General features: G+C 43.5%; 2 protein-coding genes and 4 non-coding genes across 6 annotated transcripts in view; all 6 read right to left on the bottom strand.

Moving 5' to 3' along the window:
* The window catches only part of LOC133648695 (connector enhancer of kinase suppressor of ras 3-like), a 34,738-nt gene extending 21,043 nt beyond the window's left edge, over window positions 1-13,695 (bottom strand). Inside the window, exon 1 of the mRNA XM_062045025.1 lies at window positions 13,522-13,695. Coding sequence (XP_061901009.1) covers window positions 13,522-13,573 — 52 coding nt within the window. The 5' untranslated portion in view covers window positions 13,574-13,695. The remainder of the gene's footprint in view (window positions 1-13,521) is intronic.
* A 947-nt stretch (window positions 13,696-14,642) lies between these two features.
* LOC133648696 (small ribosomal subunit protein eS7) lies at window positions 14,643-20,267 on the bottom strand. The gene is made up of 7 exons (XM_062045027.1): window positions 20,196-20,267; window positions 19,628-19,713; window positions 19,373-19,444; window positions 18,887-19,030; window positions 15,913-15,977; window positions 15,088-15,238; window positions 14,643-14,753 (listed from the first exon to the last, which is right to left on the bottom strand). The coding sequence occupies exons 2-7, from the start codon at window positions 19,700-19,702 to the stop codon at window positions 14,676-14,678; spliced, it is 585 nt and encodes a 194-aa protein (XP_061901011.1). The 5' UTR covers window positions 19,703-19,713; window positions 20,196-20,267; the 3' UTR covers window positions 14,643-14,675.
* LOC133649286 (small nucleolar RNA SNORA73 family) lies at window positions 14,828-15,045 on the bottom strand. Its single transcript, XR_009826029.1, has one exon. It is a non-coding gene; the product is annotated as a small nucleolar RNA SNORA73 family (small nucleolar RNA).
* Window positions 15,627-15,844, bottom strand: LOC133649285 (small nucleolar RNA SNORA73 family). Its single transcript, XR_009826028.1, has one exon. It is a non-coding gene; the product is annotated as a small nucleolar RNA SNORA73 family (small nucleolar RNA).
* On the bottom strand, window positions 18,325-18,543 carry LOC133649288 (small nucleolar RNA SNORA73 family). Its single transcript, XR_009826031.1, has one exon. It is a non-coding gene; the product is annotated as a small nucleolar RNA SNORA73 family (small nucleolar RNA).
* Window positions 19,087-19,304, bottom strand: LOC133649284 (small nucleolar RNA SNORA73 family). Its single transcript, XR_009826027.1, has one exon. It is a non-coding gene; the product is annotated as a small nucleolar RNA SNORA73 family (small nucleolar RNA).
* Window positions 20,268-21,528: the final 1,261 nt, after the last annotated feature.

Consider the following 21,528-nt stretch of genomic DNA (forward strand, 5'->3'; position numbering starts at 1 on the left):
GCCGGAACTCACAGAACTATAATAAAACATTAGCGCTCCACCTACGCCAGCCAGCCTCATCTTCCCATCAACAGCCGTGCTCACCTGTGTTCCAGCGATCAACGGCGCGACGAAGGACTTCATCCGCGGGTTTGGCGGCAAGCATCAGCTAGGCGTCTTCTATCAGGGTAAGTAGTCCTTGTTGTGTTGCTGTAAGTATTGTACTTAGCCGCTAAGACACCGATCGATCCCACCTACAACGTTCTTCTTTGCAGCCTCCATTGTTCATTAAACAAATTGCAAAAGATTAATCAACACAGATGTCCAGAATACTGTGGAATTTTGTCGAAGAAAACAGAGCTTTGTGTATTGTGTCCAATAGGGCCCAAACACTTCCGTGCATTTTATGACGTCACGCGCATAAATCATATCCAAAGGAGATTTTCAACCGGAAGTGTGGCAGGAATTTTAAAATTGCACTTTATAAGTTAACCCGGCCGCCGTATTGGCATGTGTTTCAATGTTCCATTTTGTCCACAAGCGATGCTGAGATCATTATCCATGCGTTCGTTACATCGCGTCTCGATTACTGTAACGTTTTGTTTTCGGGCCTCCCTATGTCTAGCATTAAAAGATTACAGATGGTACAAAATGCGGCTGCTAGACTTTTGACAAAACCAAGAAAGTTTGATCATATTACGCCTATACTGGCTCACCTGCACTGGCTTCCTGTGCACCTAAGATGCGACTTTAAGGTTTTACTACTTACGTATAAAATACTACACGGTCAAGCTCCTGCCTATCTTGACGATTGTATTGTACCATATGTCCCGGCAAGAAATCTGCGTTCAAAGAACTCCGGCTTATTAGTGATTCCCAGAGCCCAAAAAAAGTCTGCGGGCTATAGAGCGTTTTCTATTCGGGCTCCAATACTATGGAATGCCCTCCCGGTAAAAGTTAGAGATGCTACCTCAGTAGAAGCATTTAAGTCTCATCTTAAAACTCATTTGTATACTCTAGCCTTTAAATAGACTCCCTTTTTAGACCAGTTGATCTGCCGTTTCTTTTCTTTTCTTTTCTACTCTGCTCCAAACCCGGGGTGGACCGCTAGCCTGTCCATCAGATGGGGACATCTCTACGCTGCTGACCCGTCTCCACTCGGGATGGTTCCTGCTGGCCCCACTATGGACTGGACTTTCGCTGATGTGTTGGACTTTCACGATATTATGTCAGACCCACTCGACATCCATTGCTTTCGGTCTCCCCTAGAGGGGGGGGGGGGGGTTACCCACATATGCGGTCCTCTCCAAGGTTTCTCATAGTCATTCACATTGACGTCCCACTGGGGTGAGTTTTCCTTGCCCGTATGTGGGCTCATTACCGAGGATGTCGTTGTGGCTTGTACAGCCCTTTGAGACACTTGTGATTTAGGGCTATATAAATAAACATTGATTGATTGATTGATTGAATGTTAAGATTTCATCATTGATATATAAACTATCCGACTGCGTGGTCGGTAGTAGTGGGTTTCAGTAGGCCTTTAAGTTTAAGTTGTGTCTTTTGTTGAATCCTACATAGTGTTTATACTGTTAGTATAGTAAAGTACTTATTACACAGCAGCTGTTTGATTGTAACGTGCGTCTTAGTTATAGTTTTCATTAACACATTTTAAGGTGTTGAAATGGCTGTGTAAAATTGCTAAGGTAATGAGTAGCATGTATATGGCATATCTCACGTGAAGTAGCATTACGCTAACACATTTTGAAAAGTGGAGCCTCAAATTTGAACACTGTCTATGAGGCGTGCTTTCTTTGTTGGCATGGAAAATTGCAACATTTCTGCTACGAATACGCCTGTCTGCTCGCCAATTGTTTGACGTCACATGCAACAAAGGTATCAAAATATGGTTCCGTTTGATTATATGTGAATTGGTACTTGGTAGTACCGACAGAATTCAGTCGGTTCTTATTAAAAGTACCGAAATCAGTACCCTTCCCACAAAGGGACCAAAGAAGCTAGTGAGTGACAGCACATTAATAAAAAAATGGATGGATGTAAAGATGGTTCCATGATTTTGTGAATCACAAACATGCACGCTACACCACACTGAGGATCGAGAAAGTTTATGTTCACGCCGTGATCCCTGCAAGTAACCGCGCTGCTCTACTCCATGGCAACGCGGCGAAACAAAAAACTTTCAACTCGGGTACCCTCCCGTTCTGGCGTCCAGGGGCAGTCTGGGCGGAGATCTGGTAGCAACACTGCTGCCGGTCTCCAACCAAGAATACTGCAACTGAACGTTGAAGGGCTCACAGATGCCAAAACATCCGTCATCGAGCACATGGCCCACACCACCCAAGCCATGGTCATCCTCCTTCAGGAAACCCACCGCCCAACAGCGGACAAGCTAGCGATCACCAACTTCACGCTAGCTGGGTCAATCCTGAGCAAGAAGCATGGCCTTGCCACGTTTGTCCACAACGATCTGAGCTGGACCCTCGCCGATCGATCACCGGACAACTCCGAGATCGAGTGGCTGCGAGTGGACGTTGGCGACATCAAAATTGTCAACGTCTACAAACCACCACCCTCACAACTCACGCCAGTGTCACTGCCAGTGCTTGAACCACCGTGTGTATATGCTGGTGATTTCAACTGCCGGCATACACGGTGGGGATACAGTACCACCTCACCGAGCGGGGAAACTCTTTCTGACTGGGCAGAGCGCAACTCGCTCAACCTTCTCTACAACCCGAAGGGCCCAGCCAGCTTTCACTCCGCTCGGCATAACACTGACACGAACCCTGACCTGGCTTTCGTGAGTGTCGGTGTGGACACCCAGCTCCCCGACAGACGTGTTCTAGGAATGTTCCCCAGGTCGCAACACCGACCGTCGCTGATATCGGTGCCCGACCTCGTGACAACAGTTCCGAGCGGACCGATGAAGCGATGGAACTTCCGGAAGGCCAATTGGAAACTCTATCGCCTCCATACCAACAAGTCCACACGGTGTCTCCCACCACCAGACACACCCAACGTGGACGAGGCATACCAGGACTTCTGTAGGGCACTAACATCTGCGGCCAAAAAAGCCATCCCACGCGGCCGGCGTAAGAACTACAAACCATGCTGGGATGGCGAGTGCGAGACCCTCTACAGCGCCTTCCTCCGGGCTCCCTATGGCCCGGAGGCCAACAATTCAGCCACTGCCCTTCTTTCCACTCTTGGAAGGAAGAGGCACCAGCGCTGGAAAGAGGCAGTCCACTCCATCGACTTCTCGCACACTAGCCGTATCGCGTGGTGCACTTTGAACAACTTGACTGGTAGGTCTGAGCGCGCACCCCGAACATGCCCCGTTACCGCAAATGCTATTGCAGCACAGGTTGTGAAAAACGGGGCATATACCGGGATAAATCGAGATTTTTCCCGGGCGGTGCGCCAGGAAACTGCAGACCTCTGGAGGACAACAACATCTAGCGAGTGTAACATCTCCGGTGAGTTTTCACCGGAGGAGTTCACAGCTGCCCTCCAGTACACCAAACCAGGCAAGTCTGCTGGGCCTGACAACATCTGCCCAGAACTCGTGCTCCACGCTGCCCCTGCAATGAAGTCCTGGCTGAGAGTTTTCCTGTCTTCTTGCCTGCGCCAACTCCGGATCCCCAGGATTTGGAGAAGGGCCACTGTTGTCGCTATCCCCAAGCCGAACAAGCCAAAGGATGACGTAACGAGCTACAGACCAATCTCGTTGCTCTGCGTCCCCTTTAAAGTCCTCGAGCGCCTGATTCACGCCCGTGTCGAGCCCATCATAGACCCCCACCTCCCCCGGGAGCAGGCGGGTTTTCGACGTGGGAAGTCCACGGTGGATCAGGTCGCCCTCCTTACCCAGGACATCGAGGACTGCTTTGAGGCGAAAAAGAAGGCCGGTGCCGTCTTCATAGACCTGACTGCTGCCTATGACACAGTCTGGCACCGCGGCCTCACCTGCAAACTTCTCCGCCTGCTTCCAGACAGGCACATGGTCAAAATGATCATGGAGCTTGTCTGGAACCGCAGCTTTACTCTCACCACCAGTAACGGAGATAAAAGCAGGTTGCGGCGCCTGAAAAATGGCGTCCCCCAGGGATCTGTCCTGGCTCCCCTCCTGTATAACATCTATACATACGACCTGCCTGCCACAGTCTCACGGAGGTTCGCATACGCAGACGATCTCGCGCTGCTGCACTCCGACAGGGACTGGCAGGCCTTGGAGGGAACTCTAAGCCAGGACATGGAGACTTTAGTGGCTTACCTCCATAACTGGAGATTGAAGCTCAGCGAATCCAAGACGGTGACACAAGCTTTCCACCTATACAATTGGGAAGCGGATCGTGAGATCAGGTTCGAGGTGCGGAAGCCGGATGGGGCTTCCCTTACCCTATGCCGGCCTCGTCCTACACCTGAAGACCCTCGCCCTGACCCTAAATACCTTGGGGTCACCCTGGACAGGTCGCTCACTTTCCGTAAACACCTCTTGGCAACACGCAAGAAACTCAACACCCGCGTCTCACTGCTGAGACGGTTGGTCGGGTCCGGTTGGGGTGCCGGGGCAAGAACTCTGCGAACAGCAGCACTTGCCCTGGTCTACTCAACTGCTGAGTACTGCGCACCTGTCTGGGCGCGCAGTGCTCACTCTAAACAACTTGATGTCCCGATCAACGAAGCCTTGCGAGTTATCACTGGATGCCTGCGCCCCACCCCTGTGGAGCTACTGCCCATCTTAGCAGGCATCCAACCCGCTGAGCTTCGTCGCCAAGGTGCTGTAGCAACTCTGGCGGGCCGGGCAAACATGGATGAGAACCACCTGCTCCATGAAAGGCTCACACTCTCCTCAGAGCCAACGCCCCGCCTCCTCTCCAGAGACCCACTGGTACCAGCCGCCCTGAAGCTCCTGCAGCAATGCAGTGACAACAACATCAGGGCGGCTCACTGGGCGAATCACAAATGGAGCACGGACCTGGAGCATACCATCTCCTCCAGACTCCGTGACTTCATACCTGACACCGGCTCAATACCAGGCCTCTCACTACCATGAGTGGCCTGGGTGAGGCTTAACCGCCTCCGAACTGGTGTCGGTCGCTTTCGCTCAAACATGTTCCAGTGGGGCTTAGCACCTAACGCGACGTGTGAGTGTGGCGCGGAGGAGCAGACTGCCGACCACGTGATCCTGCGTTGCCCGATTTATCGTGCTCCTAATGGTTTGCGTGGCCTGGCGGACCTGGATGACTGCTCGGTGACCTGGCTCACTTCTGTGTGTCCTGACATATGAACGGGAGGGCCCCCCGGGCCTGGGGTGGTAAAAGGCATAGACCCTCGGCCTCAGGTCCGGGTGCCGGAAAACAGCTGCCCATACGATGAAGACACCACACGGACACACAAACACGGACAAGGGTTTGAAGATGATTGTCAGCTCAGACATGAAATTATAAGCTGTCCTAGGAGGATGAAGACGTAAATTAAAGTGCAGACATTTTTTTCATTCCACATGTAAGAAGGTTTTAGTGCAGCACCTTTGTTTGCTCTGCTCCCACTGGCAGGGTCTTCAAACGTCTGGCACACGGCAAGCAGTAACGCCACCCTGGAATACTGCAGAGACGCTTTGTGTGCTTTGGCATCAGCCACAATTCTCACACTGCACAAAACTCACAGTCACACGATCATCTATGGACTGCTTATTCCTTCACCATCACACATACAATACTACTGCTGTTATTATAATACGGCCCTGAGCAGACATCTCCTTCATTCACACTTTAACAAATAACATCTCGAATAATATAATCTCTAATAATAAAATATCTAATCATAACATCTCCAATAACAACATCAACCATATTAATAACATCTCTACTAAATTGTCTCTAAAAATACATGTTCTAATAAAATTAGCTCTAATAACATCTCTAATAATAACAGCATCTCTAATAACATCTCTAATAATAACAGCATCTCTAATAACATCTCTAAAAAAAAATAACATATCTAATACTGACATATAAAATGACATCTCTAATAAAATCTCAAATGAAAACATTTCTAAAAATATAATCTCCAATAAAAACATTTAAAACAACATCGCTAATAACATTTTTTTAAATAACATCTCTGATAAATACAACATATATAATATCTAATACAAATACTGCTAACATCTCTAATAATGTATTTTATTATATAATTTCTGATAATACTGATAACAGCAACTCTAATAACATCTCTAATAAAATAATCTCTAATAATGTAATCTCTATAATAATGTAATACTTTTGTAATATAATCTCTAACAATATTATCTCTAATAATACCATCTCTCATCACTTTTGCTTATTAACAGTCCAGTTAATCATTGAGCAAAGGTCAACAAGTCACACAGGATAAACACACACACGCACACACAACAAACGTGAGCAACAGCAAGCCACTAATTAGACATGAATGTATTCACTATAATTAACATCTCATTCGCGTAAGACAGCTGTTATGTGTGATGACATCATGAGAGAAGCCCAAAGAGCACAAACTAACATGGCACGACAACAGCAAGTAGGCAGGGCATAGAGGAAAAGAGGTGGCACACGCTCATGTGCACATTTGCATTGACCAAACAACATTAAAGAGGAAAAGGATTTCCTTGAGGGAGGCGTGCACACTTGCAAACAGGAAGTGTGATTGTGTGGGCAACTCACACATGCACAAAGAGGTCAAAGTTTGAATTTGTTCCAAAACCAGAAGCTATGACTATAGATGTAATGCCAGTTACAAAATCTTCATCCTCACTTTGCCATCAATCCAGTGGTACTAACGCAAGCGTGTGCATGCACATACTGTATGTATGTGTATACTACGTGTACCTGTATGTACAAATGGTGTTTCCAATGTTGTACATGTTCCATAACAGTCGCTATGGACTACGGTGACGTGCCCAGCAACGTTGTGGAGGTTCCCCTCCCACTGAACAAACAACAGGCTGCAGGTCACATGATCCTACTCCACATCAGGTCCAAACCACAACGTTTCTGTCAGGATTTGAACTTGCTCCAGTGGAAGTTACCACACTAATACTCCCATGGGGATTATGCTGCAATGAAATGGACTGCAGATGGAAGAGTAGTTGACAGGTAGAGAGCAGGACCAGGTTCTGGTGTGGCAACCCGACGGTTGTGTTTTGTGACTTGAACACAAAGCGAGCCAACAACAGTCCAGTAGACGAGCTATCAAAACTGGAACCTGTTTGGTAGATGACTTGCGAGCACTAGAACGTAGATCCATCTGAACACACCAAACTCGTCTGTGGGTCACATGATCAATTGGATACACATACACGTACAGAGGAGATGCTTGCTGATCTAAGATCTGCTCCAAGGTGTTGAAAGGTTCTGTTGACTTCTACACAACACATCTAACCAAGTCATAGACAACAACTGCCCTTGCTAATAACTATCATCAACTAGGTGTTTCCTTCACTCATGGGTGTCCAAACGTCTGCTAACGCATTCTGAAAAATCCATGGATTGGGGGCCATTCTAATATTTATTTTATGTTGTATGTTATGAATTCTAATTGCTGGTATGTTACTGACGTGATCGTGTCCAGCTCACGTCCCGCCCAATGAATACGCGTGGTCAAGCTAACTCTTTTATCAATGGGTACTACGCGCCATTTAGCCTTTCTCAAAGAAAAAATGCCCTATGTTTGTATTGTTTTTGGCTGTATGAATCGTTTAAATTGCGAAAAGGATAAACGTTACTTCAGAGTTCCTCAAGAGGTAATCAAAACGGGAGGAAGAGTGCAAGATTTTACGAAACGACGAGAAAAGCATGCAGCTCACATTCCAGTCCAAGGGAGCAGAGTCAAAGAATGCATGAGTTTGCAGTGATATACTTTTAACGGTTATTATTTCACATTAAAGTACTATCTAGATATTATTCGTATTTCTTAGGCACGTATGCTACAAGTTATTAAAAAAATCACCAACTCGGCGAGTCTACATGAATGAAAGCAAATGTGAGCAAAACCTAAAAGAGTTAACATTTTACCAAAAGGCAGCAATCATAAATGAGGCTTTCAGCACATACACAATGTTGACGTCTATAGTTATATTTAGATAAAGACGGGGGGAAACACGCTACTTGTAAACGGCGCGTGCAACAGCAACAAACATAGCAGTACACGCAAAGTTAAATCATGAAATGCAACCTTACCCGAGCAAAAAAAACATGCATATTTTTCCGGGAGAGGCTTAATACCAATTTCCATGACCCAGCAGCCACATACAAAGAATTTCTGTGAGGACTCCATCATCCCGACAAAAACTGTCCACTGTACCCAAATAACAAGCCCTGGATCACCAGCCAGCTAAAGGTGCTGCTAAATAAAAAGAAGCGAGCCTTCAGATCCGGTGATCGGGACGAGTTGAAGAGGATTCAGTGGCAGCTCAAAGTTAATCTTCAAGAAGGGAAAGATGCCTATAGAAGGAAGCTTGAAGCTAAACTCCAACAGAACAACACTCGTGAGGTTTGGAAGGGTATGAAGGCCATCACAGGCTTCAACAATAAAGCCAAACTGCTGAATGGGGGTGCAGATAGAGCCAACGAGCTGAATTTGTTTTTCAACAGATTTAGCAACGCACCCCTTACTGGCCCTCCCCCCACTACTCCTGTTCTCACACCTCCACCTCCCCCTCCTTCTCTTTTACCTGCCACAGCCGTTTTTCCCCCCCCTCTCCCCTCCCCCACTTCCAGCCCCACTGAGAAAGCCAGCCCGGTGTGTCTGACACCTGGACTTGTAAGACGGCAGCTGGAGAAAGTCAATCCAGCTAAGTCAGCAGGCCCTGACCGAGTCAACCCCTGGGTCCTGAAGACTTGCGCTGCTCAGCTAACTGGGATCCTGCACTCCATCTTCAACCTGAGTCTGAAGCTAGAACGGATACCAGTGCTATGGAAAACATCCTGCATAGTGCCGGTGCCCAAGAAGCCCATCCCATCGAGCTCAAATGACTTCAGACCTGTAGCCCTGACGTCCCAGGTCATGAAGGTCCTCGAGAGACTTGTGCTGGATCAGCTGAGGCCACTGGTGGCTCCTTCCCTGGATCCTCTACAGTTTGCATATCAGCCCCATGTAGGAGTGGACGATGCTGTTATCTACCTGCTGCATCATGCTCACTCTCACCTGGATGGTGGGAAGGGCACTGTGAGGATCATGTTTTTTGATTCCTTCAGTGCCTTTAACACCATTCACCCAATTCTGATGAGTGACAAGTTGCTCAGGATGGGTGTCAGTTCATCCATTGTCTCCTGGATCACTGATTACTTGTCTGACAGGCCCCAGTTTGTGCGACTGGGGAGCTCCGTGTCGGATACTGTGGTCAGTGGTGTAGGTGCTCCACAGGGGACCGTCCTGTCTCCTTTCCTGTTCACCCTGTACACCTCACACTTCCAGTATAGTTCCAGGTCCTGCCACCTGCAGAAATACTCTGACGACTCTGCTGTGGTCGGGTGTATCGGAGAGGGACGGGAATTGGAGTACAGGACACTGATCGCTGACTTTGTGGAGTGGTCTCAGGCGAACCATCTGGTCCTTAATGTGGACAAGACCAAGGAGCTGGTCATCGACTTCAGGAAGAGAGTGACCCCGGTGGAGCCCTTCAAGATCCAGGGCCGGGAGGTGGCAGTAGTGGAGCAGTAAAAGTACCTGGGAGTCCACTTGAACAGCAGACTGGACTGGAAGGACAACTGCAAAGCTGTTTACAAGAAGGGCATGAGCAGACTCTTTTTCCTGAGGAAGCTTAGGTCATTCAATGTGTGCAGCAAGCTGTTGGAGATCTTTTATCAGTCTGTTGTGGCCAGTGCACTGTACTTTGCAGTGGTTTGTTGGGGGAGCAGCACCAGCAAAAGGGACTCAAACCGGATTGATAATCTGATCCGGAAAGCCGGCCAAATTATTGGCACGCAATTGGAGGCGTTTGTGTCAGTGAGGGACAGGAGGTCACTGGACAAACTGCTGGCCATCATGGACAATCCTGCCCATCCACTCCACCTGAAAATTAAGGGACAGCGGAGTTCATACTCCAACAGGCTCCTTCAACTTCCTTCCCGCACTGTGCGATTCAAGAACTCCTTCAATCCACACTCCATCCAGCTGTATAATCCCTCGCCATACAGCAATAGATGACATCTGCCTATTACCTGACACCTGACATGTTAGCTACTTCTCTTTGTTTATAATGTCTATTTTCTATTTCCTGCTGGACCTATTCTCTATTTTATGCTGCTGCTGTCATATAGACTGTATATACCGGTACTGTAATATTGTACATGGTCATTGGTTTATATTGTATATATGTTATAGACATAATATAATATATCTGTATATAAATTACTCTGTACACATATTATGTATATATTCGTATATATGCTAGATTTTTTTTTATAGCTATATTAGTCTATTTATACCTGCATTGTCCTTTCCATCATTGTAACTGAGCTACTGTGTTGAACAATTTCCCTTGTGGATCATTAAAGTTTGTCTAAGTCTAAGTCTAAGTCTAAGAAGTTGTAGACCTCAATGCTTTTCTAAGTTTTCATCTGTTTTGTCGTGTAGAATGGCGTCTGGAGCACAATAGTTCGATATGTCGAAGAACGCGATCGATGTATGATCCTTGATATCACTCGACAATTTTTTTTTATATATATAAAAGTATAGGGATCTCAGTGTTTCTCCCAGAAAATGTGTTAGTTAAGGCAGTGGTCCCCAACCACCGGGCCGCACAAGAAATTTGAAAAAAATAAAAAATAAATAAAAATCAAAAGTTTTTTTTTTATTAAATCAACATAAAAAACACAATATATAGGTTATATATCAATATAGATCAATACAGTCTGCAGGGATACAGTCCGTAAGCACACATGATTGTATTTCTTTATGAAATAAAAAAATAATAATAATAATGATGCAGTTACATTATTATATAAACTATCAGAGACAGCTCCACGAAACTCTTCATTTAACATCATGTCGTTTTTGCTGCTTCAACACAGCTCCATCAACACAGAAAAAGGAGAGAAAGACAAGCATTATTGACCTACAGTTAACAACTAACAGACTGGGCTTTGCTGTCCGTTTCATGTGGGGCGCACACACACACGCACCCACGCACGCACACAGGCACACGCGCACAGTGAGCTAACGTTACGCTAAAAGCTAATTAGCTTTCATCTCAAGGACTGCGAGCGAGCTGAGCTGCCGCTTGTGTTTCTAGAACGTCAACGGGCTCATAGTGATGTTACTAGTAGTTGACTGGGAGGGGTTTATTATAATTTGGGGAGAGTCCGCTGCCTTATGCTTACCTGCTAAACACCTATCTGCTCACCCCACCTGACTGTGCTGTGAGTACTGACTCCATGTGCTCTGAATATGCACTGCTGATTGGCTGTTACTGCTCTCCGTGTAACCAATCAGATGGCTCTGTGGGTGGGACAATGCTGGGGGACAGCAGCACAGCAGAGAGAAGTACTGACAGGGGAGGCAGAACCAAGCGCAGCAGCTTGTTAAGACGTTAGTTTAGGCGGTGGCTCGGGAAACTCTGGATCTATTCCATTACATTATTAAAATTTTTGCTCGTATCTGCTTTTTGCAGAAAGATTTAAGCCTCTTTTGTACTCAGATAGTTCGCACGCTGCTTGTTGTTTAAGAGAATCTTGGCTTGGTTGACCACCACTGGTTTTTACTTCCGGGAAGAAGTCACATGTCGGAATATCAGAAATACAGCATATCCAACTGAACCACCACAAAAGTTCTGGTCATGTGACTGACTGAGCCCCACTGCCATTTTGTCTTTTTTTACCGCCTCCATGGTCACTGTTCACACTAACCTGCTCAGGGCCTAGTGGTTAGAGTATCCGTTTTTTAACCTTGTGACCTCTCACACGCAGGAAGTGTGTGTGTGTTTTGCTCTTTGTGTGTTGAGGCTTGTTTACTGCCTTATGACGATAATTATCTTCACTACAGTCTACATGCACGCACATGCATGCTGTACTATGACTTACCTGAAGAGATGAATCAACGATGTTGAGTGTGTTGAGGCTTGTTTAGCACTTAATTAATATAATTAACTTTAATACAGTCTATATGCACACACATGCATGTTGTACTGCGACTGGTTAGAGTGTCCGCCCTGAGATTGGTAGGTTGTGAGTTCAAACCCCGGTCGAGTCATACCAAAGACTATAAAAATGGGACCCATTACCTCCCTGCTTGGCACTCAGCATCAAGGGTTGGATTTGGGGGTTAAATCACCAAAATGATTCCCGGGCGCAGCCACTGCTCCCCTCACCTCCCAGGGGACGATCAAGGGTGATGGGTCAAATGCAGAGAATAATTTCGCCACACCTAGTGTGTGTGTGACAATCATTGGAACTTTAACTTTAACTTAACTAAAGATATAAACTAAATCTATTGTGGTGGACATTTACACCTGGCCTCTCACCCAGCAGACATGCAGGTGGGGGTGTGGTTTGTGACTGGTTGGGTGCGCAAAGTTGGCGAAATTTACAGTGTATCTTTTAAGTTATATGTTGGCAGTCTTACAATAACATGTTTTCTCAAACCTCCACATTGGCAAATGTCCCACTGTTTGTTAAATACACACGTCACAATAACATCACAACTTTACTGAACTTGGCTACATGCACTTAAAAAAATAAGTGCATGTGGCTTTAACAAAACTAGACATTAATAGTCAACATTATCTATCATTCTGAATGAATATGTTGATAGCTCGCGTGCAATCCTACATAACCCAGCAGTGTAAATCTGGGGTGTCCAAAAATGTTCCACCTCGGGCTGCTATAAACAAAACATGCTGTGGCCATTTTTATTTATTTCCTTTTGTAGAAAAAAAATATAGGTAAGGTATCTAAATACCGCCCTGTATGTAAGCTTTGAGTTAAAAGAACCAACATTCCAACTTTTCGGGTTACTTTACGTATTACGACTCTTTTCTTTCTACTTGTAATTAGTTTTTAATTGTGGATTTATATTGTGTTGCAGGCCGCACTTTGGCCACCATTGCTGTGGGTGCTGAAATGTTCATCTCCTGTGCACAGTAAACAATTTGTATTTTTATTTGCATTGCTATTATTATTATGGACACAGTAGCTTTCTGCATAGGTGCTATGTGACGTCACCAAACAGGTGTGTCCTTCAGCTGGCAAGCTGATTTGTTTACTTTTGTTTCTGGCACTTAATGTTATCATTTGGTTAGAAAATGTCATGTTGTTGCCTCTCACACCTACATGACATCTCCATTTTCTTCTTCTATGAAAATAATTATGTGCTACTCAAAAGTTTTACTTATAATTTTCACGATTGACAAGCACACACAATATTTGGAGTCACATTGAAATGTAATGTTGACGAAGTTAGTATGCTAGCAGAGTTAATTCAAAGTTATTTGACTATTTTGCTGAAGTACCAAAAAGAAGCAAATGTCGTGTTTGGTGAACTTACCTTTCATCCAGTCCACTACTTGCTGCGGACTCCACGTCCTCACAGTATCCATGTCTCCGAGTCCAAGGTTCAGAAAAAGCCCAGAGGCCAGTAAAAAATCATCATTAATAAAGATTAAAAATAAACATGAGTAGCAAGCGTCATCATGTTGGCCTCGTGCTGCTCCTGACCTGACTGCTCTCTTGCAGGTTTGGAGCGGGACAGGAGCGCGTGCACCGCGGTGTCAGGTTACACTGACCACGCCCCTTAGTTCTCCTCCAATCAGGTTTTTAAAAAAAAGGGATCTGGACGAGCAGTTTTCTTTGTTAACGTCACACTATTTTGTTTACAACGTCACCAATAAAACCAAATTTTCTGTTTAGATGTTTATGTTGATAAACAAGACGTCAAGTTTGTTTTGTTAAAAGCCCAATCTAGAAGTTAGATTGTCAAAATCGTAACAATGGTGCCCTCTACCTGTCGACCGGTTATAACATTTTAAAAGTAGCCAACTCAATAGGCCATGGTTAATCAACCTAATTGTTCTTGACGTCACATTTCCAGAATTTAAGTGGCGGGGGGACTTGTCCAAATGTACTATTTGGAGAAACAGCATTCTCTGTATAGACATTTCTTTTTGTCTTTACTTTTGGCAATAGTCAAACATAAGAAAAAAAATAGCCTCTATCCAAATGCAAGTGTGCACTGCAGTGTACGCAACCTTTGGGTTAAAATGTCAAAAGGGCCAGCGCCTGTTGGCTTTGGTCCTTTACACTACAGGGGTGTTGTAGTGTTTCTAAATTAAATTTGCAGCAAAAAAGTTAAAGCCTCTTTTAAAGTTTTGAACTGAACTCTTGTCATTCTCTGCCCAGATTTGGCCCCAGCACCACCAGTTGAATAGACCTGCAATAGGTAAATGCTAGCATAAGTCTAGTGCCAAAACTTACTGAAACAGTGTACGATCAAATACAATTAGTTTTATATTTACAGGAAAGGTATCACGCTTGTCATTGTGTAGTTATATCAGACATTCGACCATCTTGTCGACCAACCTACCAAACTGTCAGAATATTAACAATGCATTTTACTTGTCCAAAGTAAATTAGGGTTAGAAGTAGGTTAATTAGGATACAAGGCAAACATAACAGTATACAACTTTATTTTGTCATCTGCATTTACAGCTGGAATTCAGGGAATTCAAAGACGACTTCTTTGCCAGTGAGCTTCTTGTAGACACCAGAGAAAGTTTCCACCTGAAAGACATTTTAACAGTGATGAACATTATTTCGAGACTTTGTCAGCTTTATTTCATAAATGATTACAGCTAATATGTGCACTGCATGGTTTGGCTCCCCAGTAACGGCCCCAAAGGACTCTGGGAAGTTGTAGGAATATGCAGGACGCTCGTCCTCACCAGCTAGAAGCCGGGAACAAAGCTTAGTTTCCGACGGTGTGGAACGGGAATATACATCTTAGCTCAAGGCTATGCTCCCATACGCCACCAGAACAGAGCCAGGAAAGCAACTCTCCGGATGTCCACGTCGGATTACAGACAAACTTATTAAGAGGCTGTCAGTGACGACATACTTTGTGTTCAACGTTGTTCTGCTGTGCCTTGTCCAGGTGGACCTTGATGAGTCTGCTGCTGTCCAGTTTCACTCGGATTCTCTTTCCCACAATCTCGCTGGGGAACACCAAGTCCTCCAAGATGGCGTCATGGACCGACGTCAGTGTGCGGCTAGAGGAGAAGCCAACATTGATGAACACTCAAACATTACATCAGAACCATACATTAGTCAAATATACTTAAATTATACTGAACGGACTATTTAACATTTAGAAGTTAAACTTGGTAAAAACTTCTGCACATACTGAATTAAATATTGGCTTTGATTGACTTATTTCATGTCCTTACACGCTCACCCAAACGAGGGATCCAAGCATACAAAAGGATTACAAAATAAAAACAATGGCTGCCGTGCAAAGTTTAAAACAGGTGAGCGAGACCGCCACCTCACTCCAAACACCAATCTAAAGCTGTGGAGTTATTTTTCTCCATGCGTGTCCTGAAGGTTTGATTTAAGAAGAGCAGGTCACTGACCGACATACAGCAACTTTAAGACTCAAAGTGTGCACTGCATGGTTTGGCTCCCCAGTAACGGTCCCAAAGGACTCTGGGAAGCTGTAGGAATATGCAGGACGTTCGTCCTCACCAGCTATGAACCGGGGACAGAACTTAATCTCTGACGGTGTGGAAGGGGAATGTACGTCTTAGCTCAAGGCTACGCTCCCGTTCGCCACCAGGACAGAGCCAGGAGAGCAACTCTCTGGATGCCCACATCAGACTACAGACATGAAGACCTCATCACTCTTTAAGAAAAAATTGCAACAAAACATTCAGTCAGAACTTACCTTCTGGGACGCTTCTGCTTATTCTTAATGCGGCTTTTTCTGGTGGGTTTGGGCAGAATTCTCCTCTGAAAGTAAACAATGAGTCAAGTATAACATCTTAATAATGGATTAGATTTATATAGCGCTTTCTAGACACTAAGTGCTTTACAGTGACAACTGAGAACCCATCATAATGGTGGTAAACTAGATTTGAGGTAGGCAGACAGAAACGTAGCTGCCAATCTGGGCCTAAGGCCCTGTTTACACTGCACACCAAATTTTTTGCCAGCATTAATGCTCAAAAGCGCTTCAAATCTTATCTTTTTGCATCACATTCAGGCCACATCAGGGGGTAGTCCAAATCCAATTGGAATCTAGTCTATTCAAATGTGACTTTAGCCAAAATTGCAACCAGACCTGAATGCGACGTCATTTGTGCACGCGGAGAAACACGTAGCCCGTCAGCAGACTGGATACTTTATCACAACTCCTGTTTCGATGAGCAGTTTTTTTTGGCAGGCGAATTTTCGGTGCGTCGTTAGTGTGCAAATAATAGGTTATATGCAATTTATAAATATATATTTTAATTCCGAAGAAATAACACTTGTTAAAGGACCGGAATTGGTGCTGTGGTATTTGCTTACGTACATTGTGCACGTGACTTTGAAAAATAAAGCTAACGTAGATCCACGCTGATGTCTGTGTAGAATACTATACAATATTACTTAAAGCCATAAAAAGATTAGAACCCTCCCAAATATATTACACTATATATTTCCATTCAAGGGATGTAACGTTAAACGATATGATAAACCGCGATAAAATTCCAGACGGTTAGTAATACCCTTTAAACTTTTAATTACCGAAAAAACTTTATTAATGCATTTTAGGCAACACTGCTTGCTTCCTGAAAAATTAAGCGCAGCAGGGCCTGCGCACTAGAGCTGTTCAGTCCGAGAAAAATGGCGGCGACTACACAGATTTTGCTCTGAAAATGTTCGGCTGCATTTACTCGCAGGGATCTCTTCATTTCAATAGCTTCTACTTCAATGGGGTCTTGCTGTTTGATGTTGCCGTTTCATTTTGAAAGTGCAACGAGCATCCTTCCGTCAGCTGAGTTAGCATGCAGCAGGCGTTGCCACAAGTCGTTTATAAAGTCTTTAGTTTGTTTACTGGGATGTTCAATCGTCTTTTATTTAACTGCTAACTTTGTCAGTTTTCCAGTAACATCAATACTAGCTAAAATGTATTGTCATCTCATCGGATTGAACGCAAGCTTAGTTGTCGGTGAGACACAAAGATTGTGTTTAAGAGGTGAGAGGTATCACTCCTGTTTATTTTTGTTGGCAAACGGTTGCACTACAGTACATGGTTGTTGAAGAACAAAGCTTTTTTATTTGACTTGATCTTCATTAGCCAAATTGCTTTGTGTTTTATATTGATTTAAAAAAGTAAACACCATGTTTTTTAGACTACTTTTGTTTTTTAAATTACACAAAGTGATTACTTTAATTACCATTCATGTGACATAGAATTTTGTTAATGTTTTATGGTGTATAATTATTGGATCTGTCCCGATGCAACATGTACATACATTAGTACATGTAAATGTATGTACATAACTTAAATAAATACCTCCTAAGAAAATGTAAAAATAGACTAATAATCGTGATTTCAATCATGATAAAAATAATTGAAATGATTATTTAGCAAAATTTTCACATTTAGTATTATTTTGTTTCTGCCATATTACTTTGTTTTATATTGCGTGTGTTGCTTTCATATCTACATTCATCTTTCTACTTGAGGTACATACACGTTGAATGTGTGTGTGTTTTTATTAAATAAAACTTGGTTAAAAGATATCAGTATAAGTAGTTTTTAAAAATTTTGAGCACATGACCGCGGTGATACTAGTAAACATGATCATTTTGGTCACAATAACCGTTAGAAGAAATGTTCATACTGCGACAACCCTAGTCATTTTATGACTTTATACGCCCGTAAAAAAAAAACAAATTTTTAAAAAGGTGTGGCGACGTATTTTGTAGTAGTCGTAGCGACTTCCTTGTTCATTTACGAAATACGGTCAACTTCCTTTGTTTTCACTTTATCGAACTGCGCATGCAACTGACGTCAAGGCCACTTTGGGGCAAGTGTGCGTTCACACTGAAGACTGATAAAGATCACATTTTACTTGCAATGCAAACAGTCACCTGGAAAAAAATGTGATTTGTGTGCAGTGTAAACGGTCTACGGCCTCTCCGGCTACCAAAAAGACATATGGCCATGACTAGGATGGCGGAAGTTGGATGTGTACCAGAAATCCTCAAGTTGCTGAATGGCCGCGCTACCATCTGAGCCACATTGCTTCCCTAAATATGCCCACACAAACGAAATTATACAAACATTTAAGTTCTTAAAAAGTTGTGTCAGTGTGCACTGCATGGTTTGGCTCCCCAGTAACGGCCCCAAAAGGACTCTGGGAAGTTGTAGGAATATGCAGAACGCTCGTCCTCACCAGCTAGAAGCCAGGGACAAAGCTTAGTTTTCGACGGCATGGAACGGGAATATACGTCTTCGCTAAAAGCTACGCTCCCATACGCCACCAGGACAGAGCCAAAAAAGTAACTCTCTGGATGTCCACGTCGAATTCAACAACTTTTTCTTGGAACATATCAACTTCAAATTTGCAGATTATTATTCTAATAACCTTGAGAAAAAGTGCAACGCTGCTTATCATTGGGGTTCAGTGTTGGTTCCAACAGCAAATGGCAAAATTCGATGAAAAAAGTGAGATGCCAATAGAATTGTCTATTTTTTAAAAGAAAACCAATCTGCAAATTTGCAGGGAAGAAAATGCTGAATGGAATGGATGAATAGAAGATACATTAGAGTTCATCAGCACCAGATGTACTTCTGGACCTGCAGCATGACTTGAGACGCTGTCTGCCATCAAGTGACCCGATATAGTACACGCTCAGCAGCTTCTCACCTGTGCAATGAAGACCACATGCTTCCCGCTGAACTTCTTTTCCAGCTCCCTCACCAGTCGCACCTGAATCTTCTGGAAGGACTTCAGCTGAGGAACCGGAACAAAGATGATGATGGCTTTCCTGTTACCACCAACCTCAATTTCCTGAGGAGAAAATTAGTTTAGTATCTCCTACAAAAAGATTACCTTGATTCAGAATGTAATGTACACTGCATGGTTTGGCTCCCCAGTAACGGCCCAAAAGGACTCTGGGAAGTTGTAGGAATATGCAGGATGCTCGTCCTCACCGACCAGAAGTCGGGGACAGAACTTTGTCTCCGACGGCGTGGAACAGGAATGTACGTCTTAGCTCAAGGCTACGCTCCCATACGCCACCAGGACAGAGCCAGGAAAGCAACTCCCTGGATGTCCACGTCGGACAAAACGTCATGACAACTTTGCTCCTTGCAAATAAGACGCATGGGTAGAAATTAGTTAAGCACTTACCTTTGCTGCAGTGATGTTCAGCTCTCTCAGCTGAGCCTTGAGGTCAGAGTTCATCTCCAGCTCAAGTAGAGCCTACAGGACACACATGACCATGAACATCAATGATGATTAGCATGGCAATTTTACATCAGATGAAACAACACTACTACATGTGATGATAATCAAGGTAACTACTTTGTTTAAACGTGTGGTCATAACGTCAGCGTTAATTCATGCTTACAATGTGTTAATTGAATCACATTTATTAACTCTTACCTGAGAAATCCCAGACTCAAACTCATCTGGCTTTTCGCCATTCGGCTTTACTATCTTTGCACTGGTACTGAACATGGCCTTTGTCTCTGCACAAATGAAGGTTCATCACATGTTACATCAAAGACCACACAAAACAAATCAAAGCCATAAGGCTTGCCAATATAACTGGCTAGTTGACTACATCCACACGTTGGCTAGCAGTTTAACATGCAGAGTCACTAAGCACAGCCTGCTATTAAGAATATTTAATTGTAACATTCGTAATTAACAGGAACACTCACACGCGAATTGTGTCTTTCCCGGCAATATAATATTTTTAAAAAACGAAGCAGTTTGGTGAACACATGCACGGCCTGCTAGCTAGCTGCCCATTACAACTAGCCTTCACTCAGGCTATTCTGCTACACTTTACGAAGTCGTTTTAAAAAGCCATCCGCCACCATATGTCAGGTAATCTAAAGCATCGCGGATAAATAAATGTTTACAATGTCATAATGTGGCCCTTTACACTTGTTTTATCACAAAAAAAGAAGTCAAAAGTCTGTGCTGTAGTAATATCGCGACTTACCTCTGTCAACGACGGCCAAGGAAGAGAACGGAACATCGCGAGAGTTTGATTAATGCAATGCAGTGGCGCAGTGAACTACCGCGAGAAGATTCGATCTCGTCTGTTTATCGCGAGAGTTCAAGAGAGCGCGTTCGGTCTAACAATATTAAAAATAATTCAAGTTATGGTCTTTAGTAAACATATTTGAAGTAATTTAGACAAGCCCTGTTTGATGTATTATTTTAATATTCATTTATTGGACTCATTTTTATTTTAGTATTAACTATTTTATCCTTATCTTGTCCGTTAGTCTATTCTTGTAGGTAGTATTTTTATGTAAACTGCTCACCCTGAAATGTGTCAAAAATAGTGAAAGGAAAGTGCCCTTTTTGTTTGCATATTTATTCAATATAAAACATGTATATAAGATAATAAAAACAATCAGAAAAATGTATTCAAAATAAAACTATCATAATTCGAATTTGTATAATTGTAAATAAAATGTATCTATTCAAAGTCATTAAACAAAATCAGACTTCAACAGAAAATTGTTTCTTAAACACAAATTGCTGACATGTAAATTATCTTTTAAACGGACAACACATTTATATAGTATGTTCTAATCTTCCACATTATCTGAACTGTAATTATGCACAACTATATTGACGTTATGTATCATGTAAATGTTTATAAGACTAATACAGTAATTAGGGATGATGTTTGATAAGGAATTATCGAGTTCGAGCCTATTATCGAATCCTATTATCGAATCCTCTTATCGAACCGATTCCTTATCGATTCTCTTATCGAGTCCAGATAGGTTGTTGTATATAAATGATAAATGGGTTATACTTGTATAGCGCTTTTCTACCTTCAAGGTACTCAAAGCGCTTTGACAGTATTTCCACATTTACCCATTCACACACACATTCACACACTGATGGCGGGAGCTGCCATGCAAGGCGCTAACCAGCAGCCATCAGAGGCAAAGGGTGAAGTGTCTTGCCCAAGGACACAACGGACGTGACTAGGAAGGTAGAAGGTGGGAATTGAACCCCAGTAACCAGCAACACTCCGATTGCTGGCACAGCCACTCTACCAACTTCGCCACGCCGCCCCAAAAAACACACAATATAACACACAATAAAAACACACAATATTTGGTTTAACAAAAGCTCACTTTTATTATATAATAAAAAAATAAAATCTAATAAATAAATAAATGTTGACTGTTATCCCCCCAAAAAAATAAAATAAATAAATATTGACTGTTGTTACCCAAAGTATATTAAGTGGGATTTTTCAGAGAAACAAATATATACAGTAACACAAAAACAACCTGTCTCTGTGATCA

This window comes from Entelurus aequoreus, linkage group LG04 (genome assembly GCF_033978785.1).
Source record: "Entelurus aequoreus isolate RoL-2023_Sb linkage group LG04, RoL_Eaeq_v1.1, whole genome shotgun sequence".
Taxonomy (NCBI): Eukaryota; Metazoa; Chordata; class Actinopteri; order Syngnathiformes; family Syngnathidae; genus Entelurus; species Entelurus aequoreus.

Excerpts from the sequence above, each read along its gene's own strand:
- LOC133648696 (XM_062045027.1), bottom strand. The coding sequence starts at position 19,702 with ATGTTCAGTACCAGTGCAAAGATAGTAAAGCCGAATGGCGAAAAGCCA. Across the intron at positions 19,445-19,627 it reads TTGAGTCTGGGATTTCTCAG|GCTCTACTTGAGCTGGAGAT; the intron begins GTAAGAGTTAAT and ends TGTGTCCTGTAG. Across the intron at positions 15,239-15,912 it reads AAGCAGAAGCGTCCCAGAAG|CCGCACACTGACGTCGGTCC; the intron begins GTAAGTTCTGAC and ends CTTCTCCTCTAG.